We start from the raw sequence: 16975 nt of genomic DNA on the forward strand, positions 1-16975 counted from the left end.
TCCTGAGCCCTGCCCAGCTGGGAGGCAGCTGAGGCCCCGCGAGAATTCGAGTGCAGCACTGGCGGGCCGGCACTGCTGGGGGACCCGGCACACCCTCCACAGCTGCTGGCCCGGGTGCTAAGCCCCTCAACTGCCTGGGGCCGGTGGCACCGGCTGGCCGCTCTGAGTGCGGGGGCCCACGCCCACCCGGAACTTGCGCTGTCCCACGAGCCCCTTGCGCACAGCCCCGGTTCCCACCCGCGCCTCTCCCTCCACACCTTCAGCAAGCAGAAGGAGCTGGCTCCAGCCTCGGCCAGCCCAGAGAGGGGCTCCCACAGTGCGGTGGTGGGCTGAAGAGCTCCTCAAGCGTGGCCAGAGTGGACGTGGAGGCCCAGGAGGCACCGAGAGCAAGCGAGGGCTGCCAGCACGCTGTCACCTCTCAGCAGCTTCTTTTTTTTTTTTTTTTTTTTTTGAGACAGGGCCTTGCTTTGTCTCCCAGGCTGGAGTGTAGTGGTGCTAACAGCTCAGTGCAGCCTCCTGGAATCAAGCAATCTTCCCACCTCAGCCTCCTGAATAGCTGGGACCATGGGTGCACACCACCAAGTCCTGCTAATTAAAAAAATTCTTTTCTTTTCTTCTTTTTTTTTTTTGAGACGGAGTTTCCCTCTTGTTGCCCAGGCTGGAGTGCAATGGTACAATCTCGGCTCACTGCAACCTCCGCCTCTCAGATTCAAGCAAGTCTCCTGCCTCAGCCTCCCAAGTAGCTGGGATTACAGGCATGTGTCACCATGCCCAACTAATTTTGTATTTTTAGTAGAGACGGGTTTCACTATGTTGGTCAAGCTGGTCTTGAACTCCCGACCTCAGGGGATCCACCTGCCTCAGCCTCCCAAAGTGCTGGGATTACAGGCGTGAGCCACCACGCTTAGGCTTTTTTTTTTTTTTTTTTTTTTTGAAACAGACTCTCACTCTGTTGCCCAGGCTGGAGTGCAGTGGTGGGATCTTTGGCTCACTACAACCTCTGCCTCCTGTTCTCAAGTATTTCTCGTGCCTCAGCCTCCTGAGTAGCTGGGATTCAAGTGTGCACCACCACACCGAGCTAATTTTTTGTATTTTTAGTAGAGGCAGGCTCTCCCTATGTTGCCCAGGCTGGTTTCAAACTGCTGGCCTTGTGCAATCCACCCACCTCAGCCTCCTGAAGTTCTGGGATGACAAGTGTGAGCCACCACACCTGGCCTTAATCACCCCTTTAAAGACCCTGTATCTGGCCTGGCATGGTGGCTCACGCCTGTAATCCCAGCACTTTGGGAGGCCAAGGTGGGTGGATCACCTGAGGTCAAGAGTTCGAGACTAGCCTGGCCAACATAGTGAAACTCTGTCTCTACTAAAAATACAAAAATTAGCCAGGCATGGTGGTGCACGCCTGTAATCCCAGCTACTTGGGAGGCTGAGGCAGGAGAATCACTTGAACCTGGGAGGCGGAGATTGCAGTGAGCCAAGATCATGTCACTGCACTCCAGCCTGGGCGACAGAGTGAGACACCCTCTCAGAAAAGACCCTGTATTCAAATACAGTCACATTGTGTGGAGATGAGGACTTCAACACAGAAATTCCTATGCCTCGGCTGGACACAGTGGCTCACGCCTGTAATCCCAGCACTTTGGGAGGCCGAGGCGGGCAGATCACGAGGTCAGGAAATCAAGACCATCCTGGCCAACACGGTGAAACCCCGTCTCTACTAAAAATACAAAAATTAGCTGGGCGTGGTGGTGAGCGCCTGTAATCCCAGCTACTTGGGAGGCTGAGGCAGGAAAATGACTTGAACCCGGGAGGCGGAGGTTGCAGTGAGCCGAGATCACGCCACTGTACTCCAGCCTGGTGGCAGAGCAAGACTCTGTCTCAAAAAAAAAAAAAAAGAAATTAACCGCTGCTCACAGCTGTGCTAGCTTACAGGAACAAAGGCCAAGTGCCAATAACCACAAATGAGCCACAAGATGAGAGCTGACCTCAGCAGTGCTCCATAGGCCTGATTCCTCACTCCACTGGCATAATAAAATCTCCACAGCCAGGGTGCACTGGCTCTCAGCTGTCATCCAAGCACTTTGGGAGGGTGAGAAAGGCGGCTGGTCTCGAACTCCTGACTTCAAGTGATCCCCCACACCTCAGCCTCCCAAAGTGCTGAGATTACAGGCGTAAGCCACCACGCCCGGACTATAACATCCATTCTTTTAGGGAGCCCCAGAACCTGTGAAATTAATCTCTGCTCTGGCCGGGCGTGGTGGCTCACACCTGTAATCCCAGCACTTTGGGAGGCTGAGGCAGGTGGATCACGAGGTCAGGACATCGAGACCAGCCTGGCCAACATGGTGAAACCTGGTGTCTACTAAAGATACAAAAAACTAGCCAGGCATAGTGGTGTGTGCCTGTAATCCTAGCTATTTAGGAGGCTGAGGCAGGAGAAATGCTTGAACCTGGGAGGCAGAGGTTGCAGTGAGCCGAGATCACACCATTGCACTCCAGCCTGGGCAACAGGGCGAGACTCTGTCTCAAAAAAAAAGAAATTAACCCCTGCTTACAGCTGTGCTAGCTTACAGGCATGAAGGCCGGATGCCATTAACCACAACTGAGCCACAAGATGAGAGCTGACCTCAGCAGTGCTCCATCTGCCTGAATCCTCACTCCATGGGCAGAGTAAAATCTCCACAGCCAGGGCACAATGGCTCCAAGCTGTCATCCCAGCATTTTGGGAGTGTGAAGAGGGAGGACTGCTTAAGTCAGAGAGTTCAAGACCACCCTGGGCAACATGGTAAGACCCTCTCTTGGCCTGTAATCCCAGCACTTCAGGAGGCCAAGGTGGGCAGATCACGAGGTCAGGAGTTTGAGAGCACCCTGGCCAACATGGTGAAACCCTGTCTCTACTAAAAATACAAAAAAAAAAAATTAGCCGGGTGTGGTGGCACGCGCCTGTACTACTCAGGAGGCTGAGGCAGGAGAATTGCTTGAACCCGAGAGGCAGAAGTTGCAGTGAGCTGAGATTGTGCCACTGCACTTCAGCCTGAGCGACACAGCGAGACTCAGTCTCAGAAAAAAAAAAAAAGACCCTCTCTCTACAAAAAATAATGTAAAAATTAGCTGGGCGTGGTGATGCATGCCTGTAGTCCCACCTACTTGGGAAGCTGAGGCAGGAGGATTGCTTGAGCCCAGAAGGTCGAGGCTGCAGTGAGCTACGATCACACCACTGTACTTCAGCCTGAGCAACAGAGTGAGGTGCTGTTTCAAAAAAAAAAAGAAAAAAAAGCTGGGTGCGGTGGGTCACACCTATAATCCCAGCTACTCAGAAGGCTAAGGCAGGAGAATTGCTTGAACCTGGGAGGCGGAGGTGGCAGTGAGCTGAGATCGCCCCACTGCAGTCCAGCCTGGGTGACTGATTGAGACTGTCTCAAAAAAAGAAAAACCAAAAAAAAAAAAAGTCTTCAGTGGGGAGAGGTGCACTTTGCTAAGCACATATAATGCCAGGTACAAAAGAAAAGAAAGGCTGAACACTTCAGTGCCCCCTAGAAAGCCCCACCTCTTTCCAGGAATCCCCGCCCCCAGTCTGCATCTACATGCCCTAGGAAACTTTAAAACTCCCCTCATCACACCTGCAGGGAGTAGGCACTTTGAACAGGAGTTCCTCCCTTTCTCCATTCATTGATTGACGAATAAAGTTTCTATCTTGCTTTACTGAACCTGGTCTTGTTCTGTTGGTGCAAATGGCAACCCGCAGAGAAAGGACTCATTAGTCTCAAACAATCCCCTTAAGAGTGGGTAACAGCGGACACCATGGCTCACACCTGTGATCCCAGTGCTTTGGGAGGCTAGGGTGGGAGGATCTCTTGAGCTGAGGAGTGAAGAGACCAGCCTGGGCAACGTAGAAAGACCTCATCTCAAAAAAAAAAAAAAAAAAGGCAGGGGGGAGGGGGGGCAGGCGTGGTATCTCACGCCTGTAACCCCTGCACTTTGGGAGTCCAAGGCAGGCAAATCACCATAGGTCGGGAGTTTGAGACCAGCCTGACCAACATGGAGAAGACCCGTCTCTACTAAAAATACAAAAAATTAGCCAGGCATGATGGCGCATGCCTGTAATCCCAGCTACTCGGGAGGCTGAGGCAGGAGAATCACTTGAACACAGGAGGCAAAGTTTGCCGAGATGGAGCCATTGCACTCCAGCCTGGGCAACAAGAGGGAAACGCCACCAAAAAAAAAAAAAAAAAAAAAGGCGAGGGGGAGGAGACTTAAAAAAAAGAAAAAGAAAAACAGTTTTTTTTGGCCAGGCACTGTGGCTCACGCCTGCAATCCCAGTACTTTGGAAGGCTGAGGTGAGCGGATTGCCTGAGGTCAGGAGTTCGAGACCAGTCTGGCCAAAATGGTGAAACCCCGTGTCTACCACAAATAGAAAAAAAATTCGCCTGATGTGTTAGTGCAGGCCTGTAGTCCCAGGTACTCAGGAGGCTGAGACGGGAGAATCGCTTGAACTCGGGAGGCAGAGGTTGCAGTGAGCGGAGATTGCACCACTGCACTCCAGCCAGGGAGACAGAGCAAGGCTCCGTCTCAAAAATAAATAAATAAATAAATAAATAATGTTTTTGAGACAGTCTCAAAAGGGTGTTCAGGCCCTTATGTGTTCCCCCCACTCACACACACACACACACGCACACAGGATCTGGGCTGACCTGGACTCCACTGAACCCACAGAATACAGCATCGGCAACATTGACCCAGCAGTCTCCCTGCTTTGTGTGTTGGGGAACCCCAAGTCACCGTGGCAGGAGTGTGGCCACCTTGCTCAGGAGTCCACGTGGAGAGGCCACATGGAGAGGTCAGCTATCCCAGACATGACAGACCTTCTGGATGGGACATCCAGCCAGCCCGGCCCCCAGATGATGGCAGCCACTGTCACATGGAACAAATGAACCCCCAGTGAGCCTGGTCAGCCCAGAGCCAGGAGAGAGGATGCGACAACAGGTGTTTGGAGCCAGTGGGCATGGGGCGGTTTGCTCCACTGAGAACAAGAATGCATGACAGTCAGGACGGTCCAGAGCCTAGAGGTCCACTTAGGTGGCATGTGGCACCCACACCAGCCTCACAGCCGGGCACACATATCCCTGACATACCCTGTTGTCCGCCGAGGCTGACTCGTGACAGAGAAAACGTTAGAGAAAAAACCTGGCTGGATGCAGTGGCTCCCACCTGTAATCCCAACGCTGTGGGGGGCCGAGGTGGGAGGATTCCTTGAGATCAGGTGTTGCAGGCCAGCCTGGGCAACATAGCCCAACCCTGACTTTACAAAAATAAAAAATTAGCTGGGTGTGATACATGTGCCTGTAATCCCAAAACTCGGGAGACTGAGGCAGGAGGATTTTTTCTTTTTTTTGAGATGGAGTCTCGCTCTTGTCACCCAGGCTGGAGTGCAATGGCAGGATCTTGGCTCACTGCAACCTCTGCCTCCCGGGTTCAAGCAATTCTCTTGCCTCAGCCTCCCAAGTAGCTGGGATTACAGGCGCCCGCCACAACACCCGGCTAATATTTCTATTTTTAGTAGAGAGGCGGTTTCACCATGTTGGCCAGGCTGGTCTCGAACTCCTCACCTCAGGTGATCCGCCCACCTCGGCCTCCCAAAGTGCTGGGATTACAGGCATGAGCCACCGTGCCCAGCCCAGGCGGATCTCTTGATCCCAGGAGTTCAAGGCTGCAGTGAGCTGTGATCACACTACTGCACTCCAACCTGGGCAACAGGTCCATCTGAGTCCATCTCTAACGGTCCCAGGGAGGTCACTCCCCTGCAAGGAGGCTACTGTGCCCCCCAACATCCCATTCAGAGATTCAGAAGCTGAGGATAAGGGAGGAACTTTGCCCTGTCACCCAGAAGTCAGGGTGTGAATTAACTTTACCGGTCACCAACCTTTTTGGCACCAGGGACTGGTTTCATGGAAGACAATTTTTCCACGGACCAGGGGTGGGGATGGTTTCAGGATGATTCAAGTACATTACTTGTTTTTGTTTGTTTTTTGAGACAGTCTTGCTGTGACACCCAGGCTGGAATGCAGTGGCCTGATCACAGCTCACTGCAGCCTGGACCTCCCCAGGCTCAAGCAATCCTCCTACTTCAGCCTCCCAAGTAGCTGAGACTACAAGTGCACACCACCACCCACAGCTAGTTAAAAAAAAAATGTATAGGCCGGGCACAGTGGTTCACGCCTGTAATCCCAGCACTTTAGGAGGCCGAGGCGGGCCGATCACCTGAGGTCGGGAGTTCAAGACCAGCCTGACCAACATGGAGAAACCCCTTCTCTACTAAAAATACAAAATTAGCCAGGCGGGGTGGCACATGCCTGTAATCCCAGCAACAAGAGCGAAACTCTGTCTCAAAAAAAAAAAAAAAAAAAAAAAAAAAAATTGCAGAGATCCCTGATGCCCAGGATGAATAATAAAACCTTTTTTTTCTTTTTTGAGACAGAGTCTCACTCTGTCACCCAGGCTGGAGTACAATGGCATGATCTCGGCTCACTGCAATTTCCACCTCCCAGGTTCAAGCGATTCTCCTGCCTCAGCCTCCAGAGTAGCTAGGATTACAGGCGTGCCCCACCACCCTGCCCCCCACAGGCTAATTTTTGTATGTTTAGTAGAGATGGGATTTCACCATGTTGGCCAGGCTGCTCTCGAATTCCTGGTCTCATGTGATCCACCCACCTCAGCCTAAAAGCTACATTTTAAAATAAGGTAGAGGGATTACAGGCACCCGCCACCATGCCTGGCTAATTTGTTAATTTTTTTGTAGTGACAGAGTCTCTCTATATTGCCCAGGCTGGTCCCAAACTCCTGGGCTCAAGCAATTCTACTGCCTCACCCTCCAAAAGTGCTGAGATAACAGGCATGAGCCACGGCACCCAGCCTCTATCTTGAGCCTCTCTCTCTTTTTTTGAGACAATCTCTGTCGCCCAGGCTGGAGTGCCGTGGCGCAATCTCGGCTCACTGCAACCTCCGCCTTCCGGGTTCAAGCGATTCTCCTGCCTCACCCTCCCAAGTAGCTGGGATTACAGGCGCCCGCCACCACGTCCAGCTAGTTTTTAATATTTTTGGTAGAGACAGGGTTTCGCCATGTTGGCCAGGCTGGTCTGGAACTCCTGACCTCAGGTGATCTGCCTGCCTCGACCTCCCAAAGTGCTGAGATTACAGGCATGCGCCACCACGCCCGGCCGAGCCTCTCTCTTAAACCAGGAGGTCAAGGCTGCAGTGAGCTGGGATCATGCCACTGCACTCTAACCTGGGCAACAGAGCAAGACTCCAGTCTCAAAAAATAAATAAAATGAAACGAAATACAGGCCAGGCTTGGTGCTTCATGCCTGCAAACCCAGCACTTTGGGAAGCCAGAGAGGGAGGATCACTGGAGCCTAGGTATTCAAAACTAGGCTGGGCAACATAGTGGGACCTTGTCTCTACAATTTTTTATTTTTTTATTTTTGAGACTAAGTCTCACTCTCTCGTCCCAGCTGGAGTGCAATGGCACAATCTCAGCTCACTGCAACCTCTGCTTCCCACGTTCAAGCGATTCTCCTGTCTCAGCCTCCCAAGTAGCTGGAATTAGACATGTGCCACCACACTTGGCTAATTTTTTGTATTTTTAGTAGAGATGAGGTTTCACTATGTTGGCCGGGCTGGTCTCAAACTCCTGACCTCAGGTGATCCACCCACCTCAGCCTCCTAAAGTGCTGGGATTACAGGCGTGAGCCACCACGCCCAGCCCTACAAAAATAATTTTTTAAAAATTAGACTCAGTGGAGCAGGCCCCATAGTCCCAGCTACTCAGGAGGCTGAGGTGGGAGGATTGCTAGAGCCTGGGAAGTCAAAGCTGCAGTGAGCTATGATCACCCACTGCACTCCAGCCTGGGCAAAAGAGCGAGACCCTGTTTCTTTCCCTTTTTTTTTGTTGCCCAGGCTGGAGTGCAGTGGTGCAGTCGCGGCTCACTGCAACCTCTGGGTTCATGCCATTCTCCTGTTTCAGCCTCCCGAGTAGCTGGGATTACAGACGCCTGCCACCACACCCAACCAATTTTTTGTATTTTTGGTAGAGACAGGGTTTCACCATGTTGGCCAGGCTGGTCTCGAACTCCAGACCTCAGGTGATCCACCCACCTCTCGGCCTCCCAAAGTGCTGGGATTACAGGTGTGAGCCACTGTGCCCGGCCAAAACACAGTCTCTAAAAACATAATTAAAAAATAATTAAAACAGGGTGAGTCTGAGACCATCCCAGGAAACCTGGCTTCCACTGCACTGAGGAGGAAGCCACAGTGGGTGGGGGTCCCCAGACCTGGGAATGGGAAGACACTGCCCAAGCTCTGCTCTTCTTCCAAGAATCCTGATGTTAACGCAGACTCCCCACCCCAGCCCTGCTGCCCCTGCTCCCAAAAAGCAAGCAGCACAGTAGCTGCACACAGGGCTGGGTGTCCACGTCCCACCTTCTCTGGGCTGGGCTCTCATGGAGGAGGGGCTGCAGCAGAGACCCCAGGCTGCCCAGGCCAAGGGAGACAGAGACCCAGAGGCAGGCGGAGGATGTGAAGCAACTTTAATTGCCACCCTCAGACGGAGCAGCAGGAGTGTCTTAAGCACGGGGCCGTTCTACCCCCTGGGAGCTGCCTGGGGCCAGCCCCTCAGTTCTGGCTGTGGCAGGTTCCCCATCCTAGCTCCCCGGATCGCCATAGGGAGTGTCCAGGGACCCTCAATCTCCAGGGCCACTTCTGCAGGAGCTCGGGTTCGAGGTTCCACGTGGCCAGAAGAGCTCAGGTCTCTGACGGCTGGTGTGCCCGGGTACCCATCCACATCACTGCTCTCCTCCTGCCCGGCTACGCCCAGGGCTGGGTGACGGTGGTGGCAAGTGCTTGTCCTCAGGGCAGCGAGGTCTTCTGTTCTGACAGCAGCAGGGACTCCTTCATGGCCACCAGTAACCCCAGCGGGCGGAGGCGCTCCTGGGCTCGGAGCCAGGACAAAAGGAGGAGGGTGGCGGTGACCAGGCTTGCACTGAGCACCGCTGTGGGGAACAGATGGACAGAGGAGTAAGGAAGAGGAAGGCAAGAGCCCCCACACCCACCAAGCTCCATACACATGGGGATGGGAGTTCTGCAGCTCATCCCTCCCCACCCACCTCCCCTGAATCCCCGGAGCTCTAAGCCCCCAGCATGGGAGGGTAAGTCCCTCTTACCAGCAGCTGCAATAACCCCATAGGCAGTTGGGCTTCCAGACTGGTCTCCGGCAGAGGAGGACGTGGCATTCCCAACAGAGGGGACACTTTCCAGGGTCACAGGGGGCCCCATGGTTGTGGCATTCCTGAGAGAGGTGACACTCTCCAGGGTCACAGGGGGCCCCATGGTTGTGGCATCCCCTTCCGGGAGGATCTCATTGGTTCCTGCAATAAGCCCAGGCGTTCAGTAGTTGAGGAGAGAGCACTGAAGGCATGAGGGGGCCAGATGCCCAGGGGAGCCCTTGGGGTTTATCCTCAACCAACCAGGCTGGGTGAAGCTGACTGCTGCCTGTAATTATGTCTTTTTTTTTTTTTTTTGGAGAGGGAATCTGGCTCTGCCACCCAGGCTGGAGTGCAGTGGCGCAATATTGGCTCAGTGAAACCTCTGCCTCCTGAGTTCAAACAATTCTCCTGTCTTAGCCTCCTGAGTAGCTGGGACTACAGGTGCGCGCCACCACGCCTGGCTAACTTTTGTATTTTTAGTAGAGACGGGATTTCGCCATGTTGGCCAGACTGGTCTCGAACACCTCACCTCAGGTGATCCGCCTGCCTCGGCCTCCCAAAGTGCTAGGATTACAGGCGTGAGCCACCGTGCCCGGCCTTTTTTAAATTTTTTTGAGACAGAGTTTTGCTGTCACCCAGACTGGTGTGCAGTGGCCCAATCTCAGCTCACTGCAACCTCTGCCTCCCAGGTTCAAGCGGTTCTCCTGACTCAGCCTCCTGAGTAGCTCGGATTACAGGTGTGTGCCACCATGCCCAGCAAATTTTTTTGTACTTTTAGAAGAGACAGGGTTTCGCAGTGTTTGCCAGCCAGGTCTCGAAATCCTGACCTCAGATGATCCGCCCACCTCAGCCTCCCAAAGTGCTGGGATTACAGGCGTGAGCCACCGGGCCCGGCCCCTAATGATGTCTTGATTCCCCTACAGGGATAAAGGCACAGGCAAAGGCATGTGTCCAAGCCCCCAGCCTGGCCACGCCACAGCAGGCAGTGGGTGTCCCCATCTACCCACGAGTCCACCCCAGCCCCGCAGGTGTGTACCACAGCCGAGCTCGTCGCTGGAGTCGGGACAGTCTGGGTGGCCGTCGCAGCGCCACGTGAGTGGAATGCAGTCATCGCTCAGCGTGCAACGGAGCTCGCCTGCTGGGCAGGCCAGGCGGCTGCAGTTGCGCAGTTTCTTGTCGGTTCCCCCAGAGCAGTCACTGACGCCGGTGCAGGGGCAGGGGAGGCCAGGGGGCGGTGGGCATTGCCCTTTCTGGGTACACGGCTCAATCCCTGGGGCACAGGGTTGGTCAGGTCCCAAATGCCCACCCAAGAAGGCCCAGGTACTCCCTGAAACCCCATCCCCTGCAAGCCCCACCCTCTAAGAACAGCTGAGCCCAAAAAATGCTCCCTTCCTAAGGCTCCGCCCCCTGCAACTGTTAACTCCACTTTCTAAGGACAGGCCTCCCTGCAAGCTCTTCCCCTGAGACCCCACTAGCTCTACCTTCCTACAAGCCCACTTTATTCTATTTGTTTGTTTGTTTCTTTATTTTTTCTTTTGAGACGGAGTCTCCCTTTGCCGCCCAGGCTGCAGTGCAGTGGCACAATCTCGACTCACTGAAACTTCTGCCTCCCAGGGTCAAGTGATTCTCCTGCCTTAGCCTCCCGACTAGCTGGGATTACAGGGGCCTGCCACCACATCCAGCTAACTTTTGTATTTTTAGTAGAGACAGGGTTTCACTGTGTTGGCCAGTCTGGTCTCGAACGCCTGACCTCAAGTGATCCGCCTGCCTTGGCCTCCCAAAGTGCTGGGATTACATGTGTGAGCCACCGCACCTGGCTACCTGGCTCCCTCCCTCTCTCCCTTCCCTCCCTCCCTCTTTCTTTCCTTTCTTTACTCCTTTCTTTCATTTTTTTTTTTTTCTTTTTCTTTTTTTTCCTGAGACAGTCTTACTCTGTTGCCCAGGCTGGAGTGCACTGGCACAATCCTAGCTCACTGCAGCGTCAACCTCCCAGGATCAAGTGATCGATCCTCCCACCCTAGCCTCCCAAAGTGCTGGGATTACAGGCGTGAGCCACTGCGCCCAGCCCAAGCCCATCTTAGACCCCGCTTCTTATGACCCACAGACCCAAGTCGCACCCATCCCTGTGGCCCTGCCTTTCCCACAAGCTCCACCTCCGCGTGCCTGGCCCCTGACATCCCATCCTCAGGCCCCGCCCCCTGTAAGCCCCGCCCAGGGGCGTGGCCACTCACGGCACTCCTCCTCATCGCTGCCATCGCTGCAGTCCAAGTCCCTGTCGCAGCGCCAGGTGAGGGGCACGCATAAGCCACTGGTGCGGCACTGGAACTTGGTGGGTGGGCACGAGCCTGAGCTGGGGCCTGCGAGATGGATGCAAATGAGGCCTGGGAAGCTGGAGGCTGGACCTTTCTCCAAGAGCACAGTAGTCACTGGCTGTGACCCGCAGGAGACAGGCGAAGTCCTGGGATGTAGGAACCACACTGGCGGCTGCTTGTTACTGAGCCCCTAGTACGAGTGGGGTTCAGAGTGTAGCAGTTCCTGGGCTCAAGAGCCCCACTGGGCAGGTGCTACTGCACTCCCCAGGTTACAGAGAAAGGGAACTAAGAGGAGGCCATAGAGCTGGGGCAGAGGCTGGGTGCAGTGGCTCACGCCTGTAATCTCAGCACTTTGGCAGGCCGAGGCAGGTGGATCACTTGAGGTCACGAGTTCGAGACCAGCCTGGCCTACATGGTGAAACCCCGTCTCTATTAAAAATACAAAAATTAGCCAGGCGTGGTGGTCCACGCCTGTAATGCCAGCTACTCGGGAGGCTGAAGCATGAGAATCGCTTAAACCTGGGAGATGGAGGTTGCAATGAACCGAAATCATACTGCTGCACTCCAGCCTGGGCGACAGAACGAGACTCCGTTGCCACAAAAAAAAAAAAAAAAAAAAGAGCTGGTAGCAGAGTTGGGGTTCGAACTCAGGTCTCGCTGATCCCAGAGTCTTCACCAGGCTCCTCATAGCGAGATGATCTGCCAGGGAGACCTCCAAACTCAGTGGTTAAAGAGACTGAGGGATGGGCCATTTTTCCACATGCCCTGGGTCAGGCTCCCGGGCTCAGGTTAGCAGGGAGGGTCTATCTCCTCTGCGTAGCAAAAGGGAAACTGAGGCAGTGGGTGGGAAACTGAGGCAGTGGGTGGGAAACTGAGGCAGTGGGTGGGAAACTGAGGCAGTGGGTGGGAAACTGAGGCACTAGGTAGAAAATCTGCTCAGTCACCAAGTCCTGTTGCCCCGCCTCCTGAATTCCTCCCAGACCTATCACTTTCCCCATCCTAAATGTGTCAGCTCCTCACCAGAGCCCCAGGCCCCAGGCCCCAAGGTCCATTAGGACACCAGAGACTTGCCTTTCCCTCTCTCCTCTCTACACCCTGTGTTTTCCCCTCAATTTTTAGATCTCAGCTGATTTCCTGGGAGGGTTCTCATGTCCCTCTTGGAGACCTAGGAAGCACTGCCTCCCATGTCTAACAACTGTCCTTAAAGCCTTGGTCATGCCTGTCCACCCACAAACTGGACATTCCGTGGAGGTCAGGGCTGTGACCTGGCCGCCTAAACCCAGGGCAGTGCCTGATTATAAGTGGACACAGGTCACATAAGGGTCCAAGCTGGGTCCAGAGAAGATCCCAGCTGTCCTAGATTCTGAGCAGGGAAGCTCAGCTGCTTGCCGACCTGGAGGGGCATGGAGGGGCCTGCAACCTGGGCCAAAGGACAGAGGAAGGGAGTGGCCTTTACGGCTTCCTCCTGGGTGCGGCCAGGGGAGGTGGCAAATCCGCCACCCTGGCTTAGCTTCACTCTGCCAAGGCCTTTAACCTCTTCCACCTTTACCCACCAGCCATGAGCCTCCAACCCCCCACTCCCCACTGCCAGCCCCTCCTCGGCCTTCAGGCCTAATTGCACCTACTTGCCACAGGGTCCCTGAGCTCTATGGATCCCGGAAGAGCTGTGGACAAACCGGTACCTCCTTCCTTCCCCGCCCCCGGGGGATCTGGCAGCCTCCAGGTGTGGCTCTCCACCCAGGCGCAGACTTCCACAGCCCTGACACCTCTGACCTCCCTTCGCTGGACTGCGGGAGTGTGTATCCCTCTGCAAAGTGGACAGTAGAGCACAGCAGTCCCTGCCTCATAGGGTGTAAGCCTGACAGGAGTTACAGTGACCAGTGACTTTCCCTCCTGGCCTCAGTTTCCTCACCTGTAAACGGGGTATGCTGGGAATCCCTACCTCAACATCCTGAGAAAAAAGAGACTGTGTATAGAATTTTGTCCTGTAATCCCAGCACTTTGGGAGGCTGAGGCGGGCAGAACACTTGAGGTCAGGAGTTCGAGACCAGCCTGGCCAACATGGTGAAACCCCATCTCTACTAAAAATACAAAAATTAGCCGGGCATGGTGACGGTGCCTGTAGTCCCAAGCTACTCGGGAGGCTGAGGCATGAGCACTGCTTAAACCCGGGAGGCGGAGGGTGCAGTGAGCCAAGATTGCACTGCACTCCAGCCAGGGCGACAGAGGGAGACTCAAAAAAAAAAAAAAAAAACACTTTTGTACTTGGTTAACGTGAACGCTGCCTCCTTAAAAAACAAAACAAAACAAAACCAGGAACATTTAGCGTGAATGTCAGGGACTTTGGGATGAGTCCAGGGACCTAGAAGTGCGGAATGCACAAAGGAGCTGGGAAAGTGTGTGAGCCTGAGCCCAGAGCTGCAAGTTGGGAGTGCCTGAGTGCACAGAGAGGCCACTCCAACCCTCCAGCTGCCTCTAGGGGTATCAGAGAGGGAGCCCGTCCCCACTGGCCACCAATACCTCTTAGGCCAGGGCGAACACGTCCACGGAGGTATATTCAACTTGTGACCCCAGTCTCTGCGAGAGCCTGGAGTAGCATGGGGGGGAGAGACCTCGCGTTCTCTAAGGATGGAGGACAAAGGAGGAGAGACTGGGAGGGCAGGGACGGTTGCGGAACGGTCACAAGGCCTGGGCGCGAGGGTTTGGAAGGCAAAGGTGCGAGAGGCACCAGGTGACCCGTCCTGCGTGATTAGCGGTCGGACAATCTGAGCCTGCTAAGAGCTTTCCTGACCACGCTGGTATGAAGGGCGGCTTGGAGGTGACAATGGGGGACGACAGGGCACAGCAGGTGTGGAGACGGTGTGCAGGGCCGGAGCAAAACCGTTAAAGGCAGGTGGAGACACCCTCCTCCCCTCCCCCAGCATGGGGTCTTCCTAGCACCAGTGCGCGCCTTCCCAAAAGCGATGAAGTCCAAGTCCACGTGCTGGGGGAGTGTCATGAACTGACGTGCGGTGCAGCCAGTGGCTAGGCGTTGTCGGTGCGCGGGCGGCGGGGCGAAGCCTCGCGAGGGGTGGGAGCCCGCGCTGCGGGGGGTCACTCACCTGCGGCCTGGGCAGAGGTCGGGGTGGAAAGCGGGCTCGCGGCGGCCTCCAAGCCTAGTCCGAGGCCGAGCAGCAGCAGCAGCGCCAGGCCCAGAGCCCCTGTTCGCCACGCTCCAACCCGCGCCATCCAACCGCCGCTCAAGCTGTCCCCACAGCGGCGCCGGCCACGCGCTGTCCAGACCGCTCTCTTATCCCTGCGCACGCGCACGCGCACGCGCGGGGTTGGGGCGGGGCCCAAGCCCCTGAGTTCTGCGGCGCCCGCGGCTACGCGTACCGTAAATGTCAGAATAGCAGGGAAAAGAGAATTAGAGGCCCGTCCCCACTTTCCCCAGTGACCAGATCAGTTGAAAGGTATGGAGCCCGCTTGAAGTTAGAAACTTCTGGGGATGGGAAGGAATTTGTTGGTGTTCATTTGCATTATTTCCCGTTCCAAATGAGGACTGCTGCAAATGTTACTGCCTCGTGATCTTCTTTAATATGGCAGCCACGCCCCTCAGGCACTCCCCATTTCCTCCCTCATCCCACTGCTTTTGTGGCGCCGACAGGCAATTTATTTTATTTACTTATTCTGGTTTATTGTCCGAGTCCCCATAGAATGCTAGCTACTGGAGGGCAGGGATCTTCTGTTGCTCACTGCTTTATTCTCAGGATCTGACACATAGTGCTTGACTCATAGTAGGCTCTTAGTAAACATTTGGTGAGTAAATGAATAAATGAAACGTCCATTCTCGGAGTCGGATTGCTTGGGGAGAAAAAAGGAAAGGAAATCAATTAATTAATTAAATTTAATAATAAAGGCCGGGCGCGGTGGGTCACGCGTGTGATCCCAGCATTTTGGGAAGCAGAGGCGGGCAGATCGCTTGAGCCCAGGAGTTCGAGATCAGCCTGGGCAACACAGCAAGTCCCCGCCCGCCTCAAGAAAAAAGAAAATTAGCTGGGCATGGTGGCTCTAATTTATAGTCCCAGCTACTCAGGAGGCTGAGGTGGGAGAATCACTTGGGGCTGCACTCCAGCGTGGGTGACAGTGAGACCGCATTTCTTAGAAAAGTTGGCCGGCGCGGTGGCTCACGCCTGTAACCCCAGCACTTTGGGAGGCCGAGGCAGGCGGATCACGAGGTCAGGAGTTCTAAACCAGCCTGGCCAACATAGTAAAACTCCCGTCTCTACCAAAAATACAAAAATTAGCCGGGTGTGGTAACATGCTCCTGTAGTCCCAGCTACTAGGGAGGCTGAGATGGGAGAATCGCTTGAACCCAGGAGGCGGAGGTTGCAGTGCGCCGAGACCACATCATTGAACTCCAGCCTGGGTGACAGAGTGAGACTCTGTCTCAAAAAAAAAAAAGTTGTGGTCATAAAACTTGGTTCAGATGCCGTCAGTGGCATGCCTAGCCTAGGGTCTTGCCCTCCTTGTGGCCTCTGCACACCCTGCCTAGTCTTTCCTTCCCTCCTGACCTTTCTGAATCTGATTCATCCTTTTACCCCAAGCAGAATCCCACCTTCTCCAGGAAGGTGTTAGCCTTTGTAGGACCCACTCTGGGACACTTGTACCTGCTGCCTGCAGCCGTGGCCTTTCCCCTTCCAGAGGGCAGGGCGGTCTCAGCACCCTCTTGGTCCACAACTGATCTTTTTTAGCTGCTGAAGGGTCCGGGGCTGTGCCCTGGGGAAGCCATGATACTCCCCTGCGTAGGGTCACTGGGTGGCTCCTGCAGCCAGACTTGGACACCCTCCCTTTGCAGATTTCTGTCTCCTCCCCAGGAACCAGCTGCCTTCCTTCTGGGGCGAATTCATTCTTATCCCACAGCCCCAGCATAATGGGATCTGGCTCAGGGAGGCCTTTCCTGATCTGCCCTAGGTTTGCCTTCCCTGTGAGCAGCCCTTACTGTCCTCTGCCTTCCCCGTTGAGCTGCAGGGTGACCATGGTCAAGCAGGAGCCTCAGTGGGAAGGTGCTGAGGAAGGTTCATGTGAGAAGTGGCTGTGGGAGCCCTCAAGAGATGGAAGTTAGGCCAGGCGCAGTGGCTCATGCCTGTAATCCCAACACTTCGGGAGGCAGAGGTGGGCGGATCACTTGAGGTCAGGAGTTTGAGACCAGCCTGGCCAACATGGCGAAACTCCGTCTCTACTAAAAATACAAAAATTAGCTGGGCTTGTGGCAGGCGCCTGTAATCCCAGCTACTCGGGAGGCTGAGGCAAGAGAATCACTTGAACCCAGGAGGCAGAGGTTATAGTGAGCCGTGATCGCGCCATTGTACTCTAGCCTGGGCAACAAGAGCGAAACTCTGTCTCAAAAAAAAAAAAAAGAAGTGA

At 54.7% G+C, this 16975-nt stretch overlaps 1 protein-coding gene across 1 annotated transcript; it reads right to left on the bottom strand.

The window, feature by feature from the left end:
* Positions 1-8565: 8565 nt before the first annotated feature.
* CD320 (CD320 molecule) lies at positions 8566-16141 on the bottom strand. The gene is made up of 6 exons (XM_016934928.4): positions 16123-16141; positions 14671-14934; positions 11489-11614; positions 10294-10527; positions 9216-9419; positions 8566-9044 (listed from the first exon to the last, which is right to left on the bottom strand). The coding sequence occupies exons 1-6, from the start codon at positions 16139-16141 to the stop codon at positions 8902-8904; spliced, it is 990 nt and encodes a 329-aa protein (XP_016790417.3). The 3' UTR covers positions 8566-8901.
* Positions 16142-16975: the final 834 nt, after the last annotated feature.

Source organism: Pan troglodytes, chromosome 20, assembly GCF_028858775.2.
Source record: "Pan troglodytes isolate AG18354 chromosome 20, NHGRI_mPanTro3-v2.0_pri, whole genome shotgun sequence".
Classification (NCBI taxonomy): domain Eukaryota; kingdom Metazoa; phylum Chordata; class Mammalia; order Primates; family Hominidae; genus Pan; species Pan troglodytes.

Coding starts and splice junctions, on each gene's coding strand:
- CD320 (XM_016934928.4), bottom strand. Junction 10,528..11,488: donor CAGCGATGAGGAGGAGTGCC/GTGAGTGGCCAC, acceptor CCTGTGCCCCAG/GGATTGAGCCGTGTACCCAG. Junction 9,045..9,215: donor TGGGGTTATTGCAGCTGCTG/GTAAGAGGGACT, acceptor TGTTCCCCACAG/CGGTGCTCAGTGCAAGCCTG.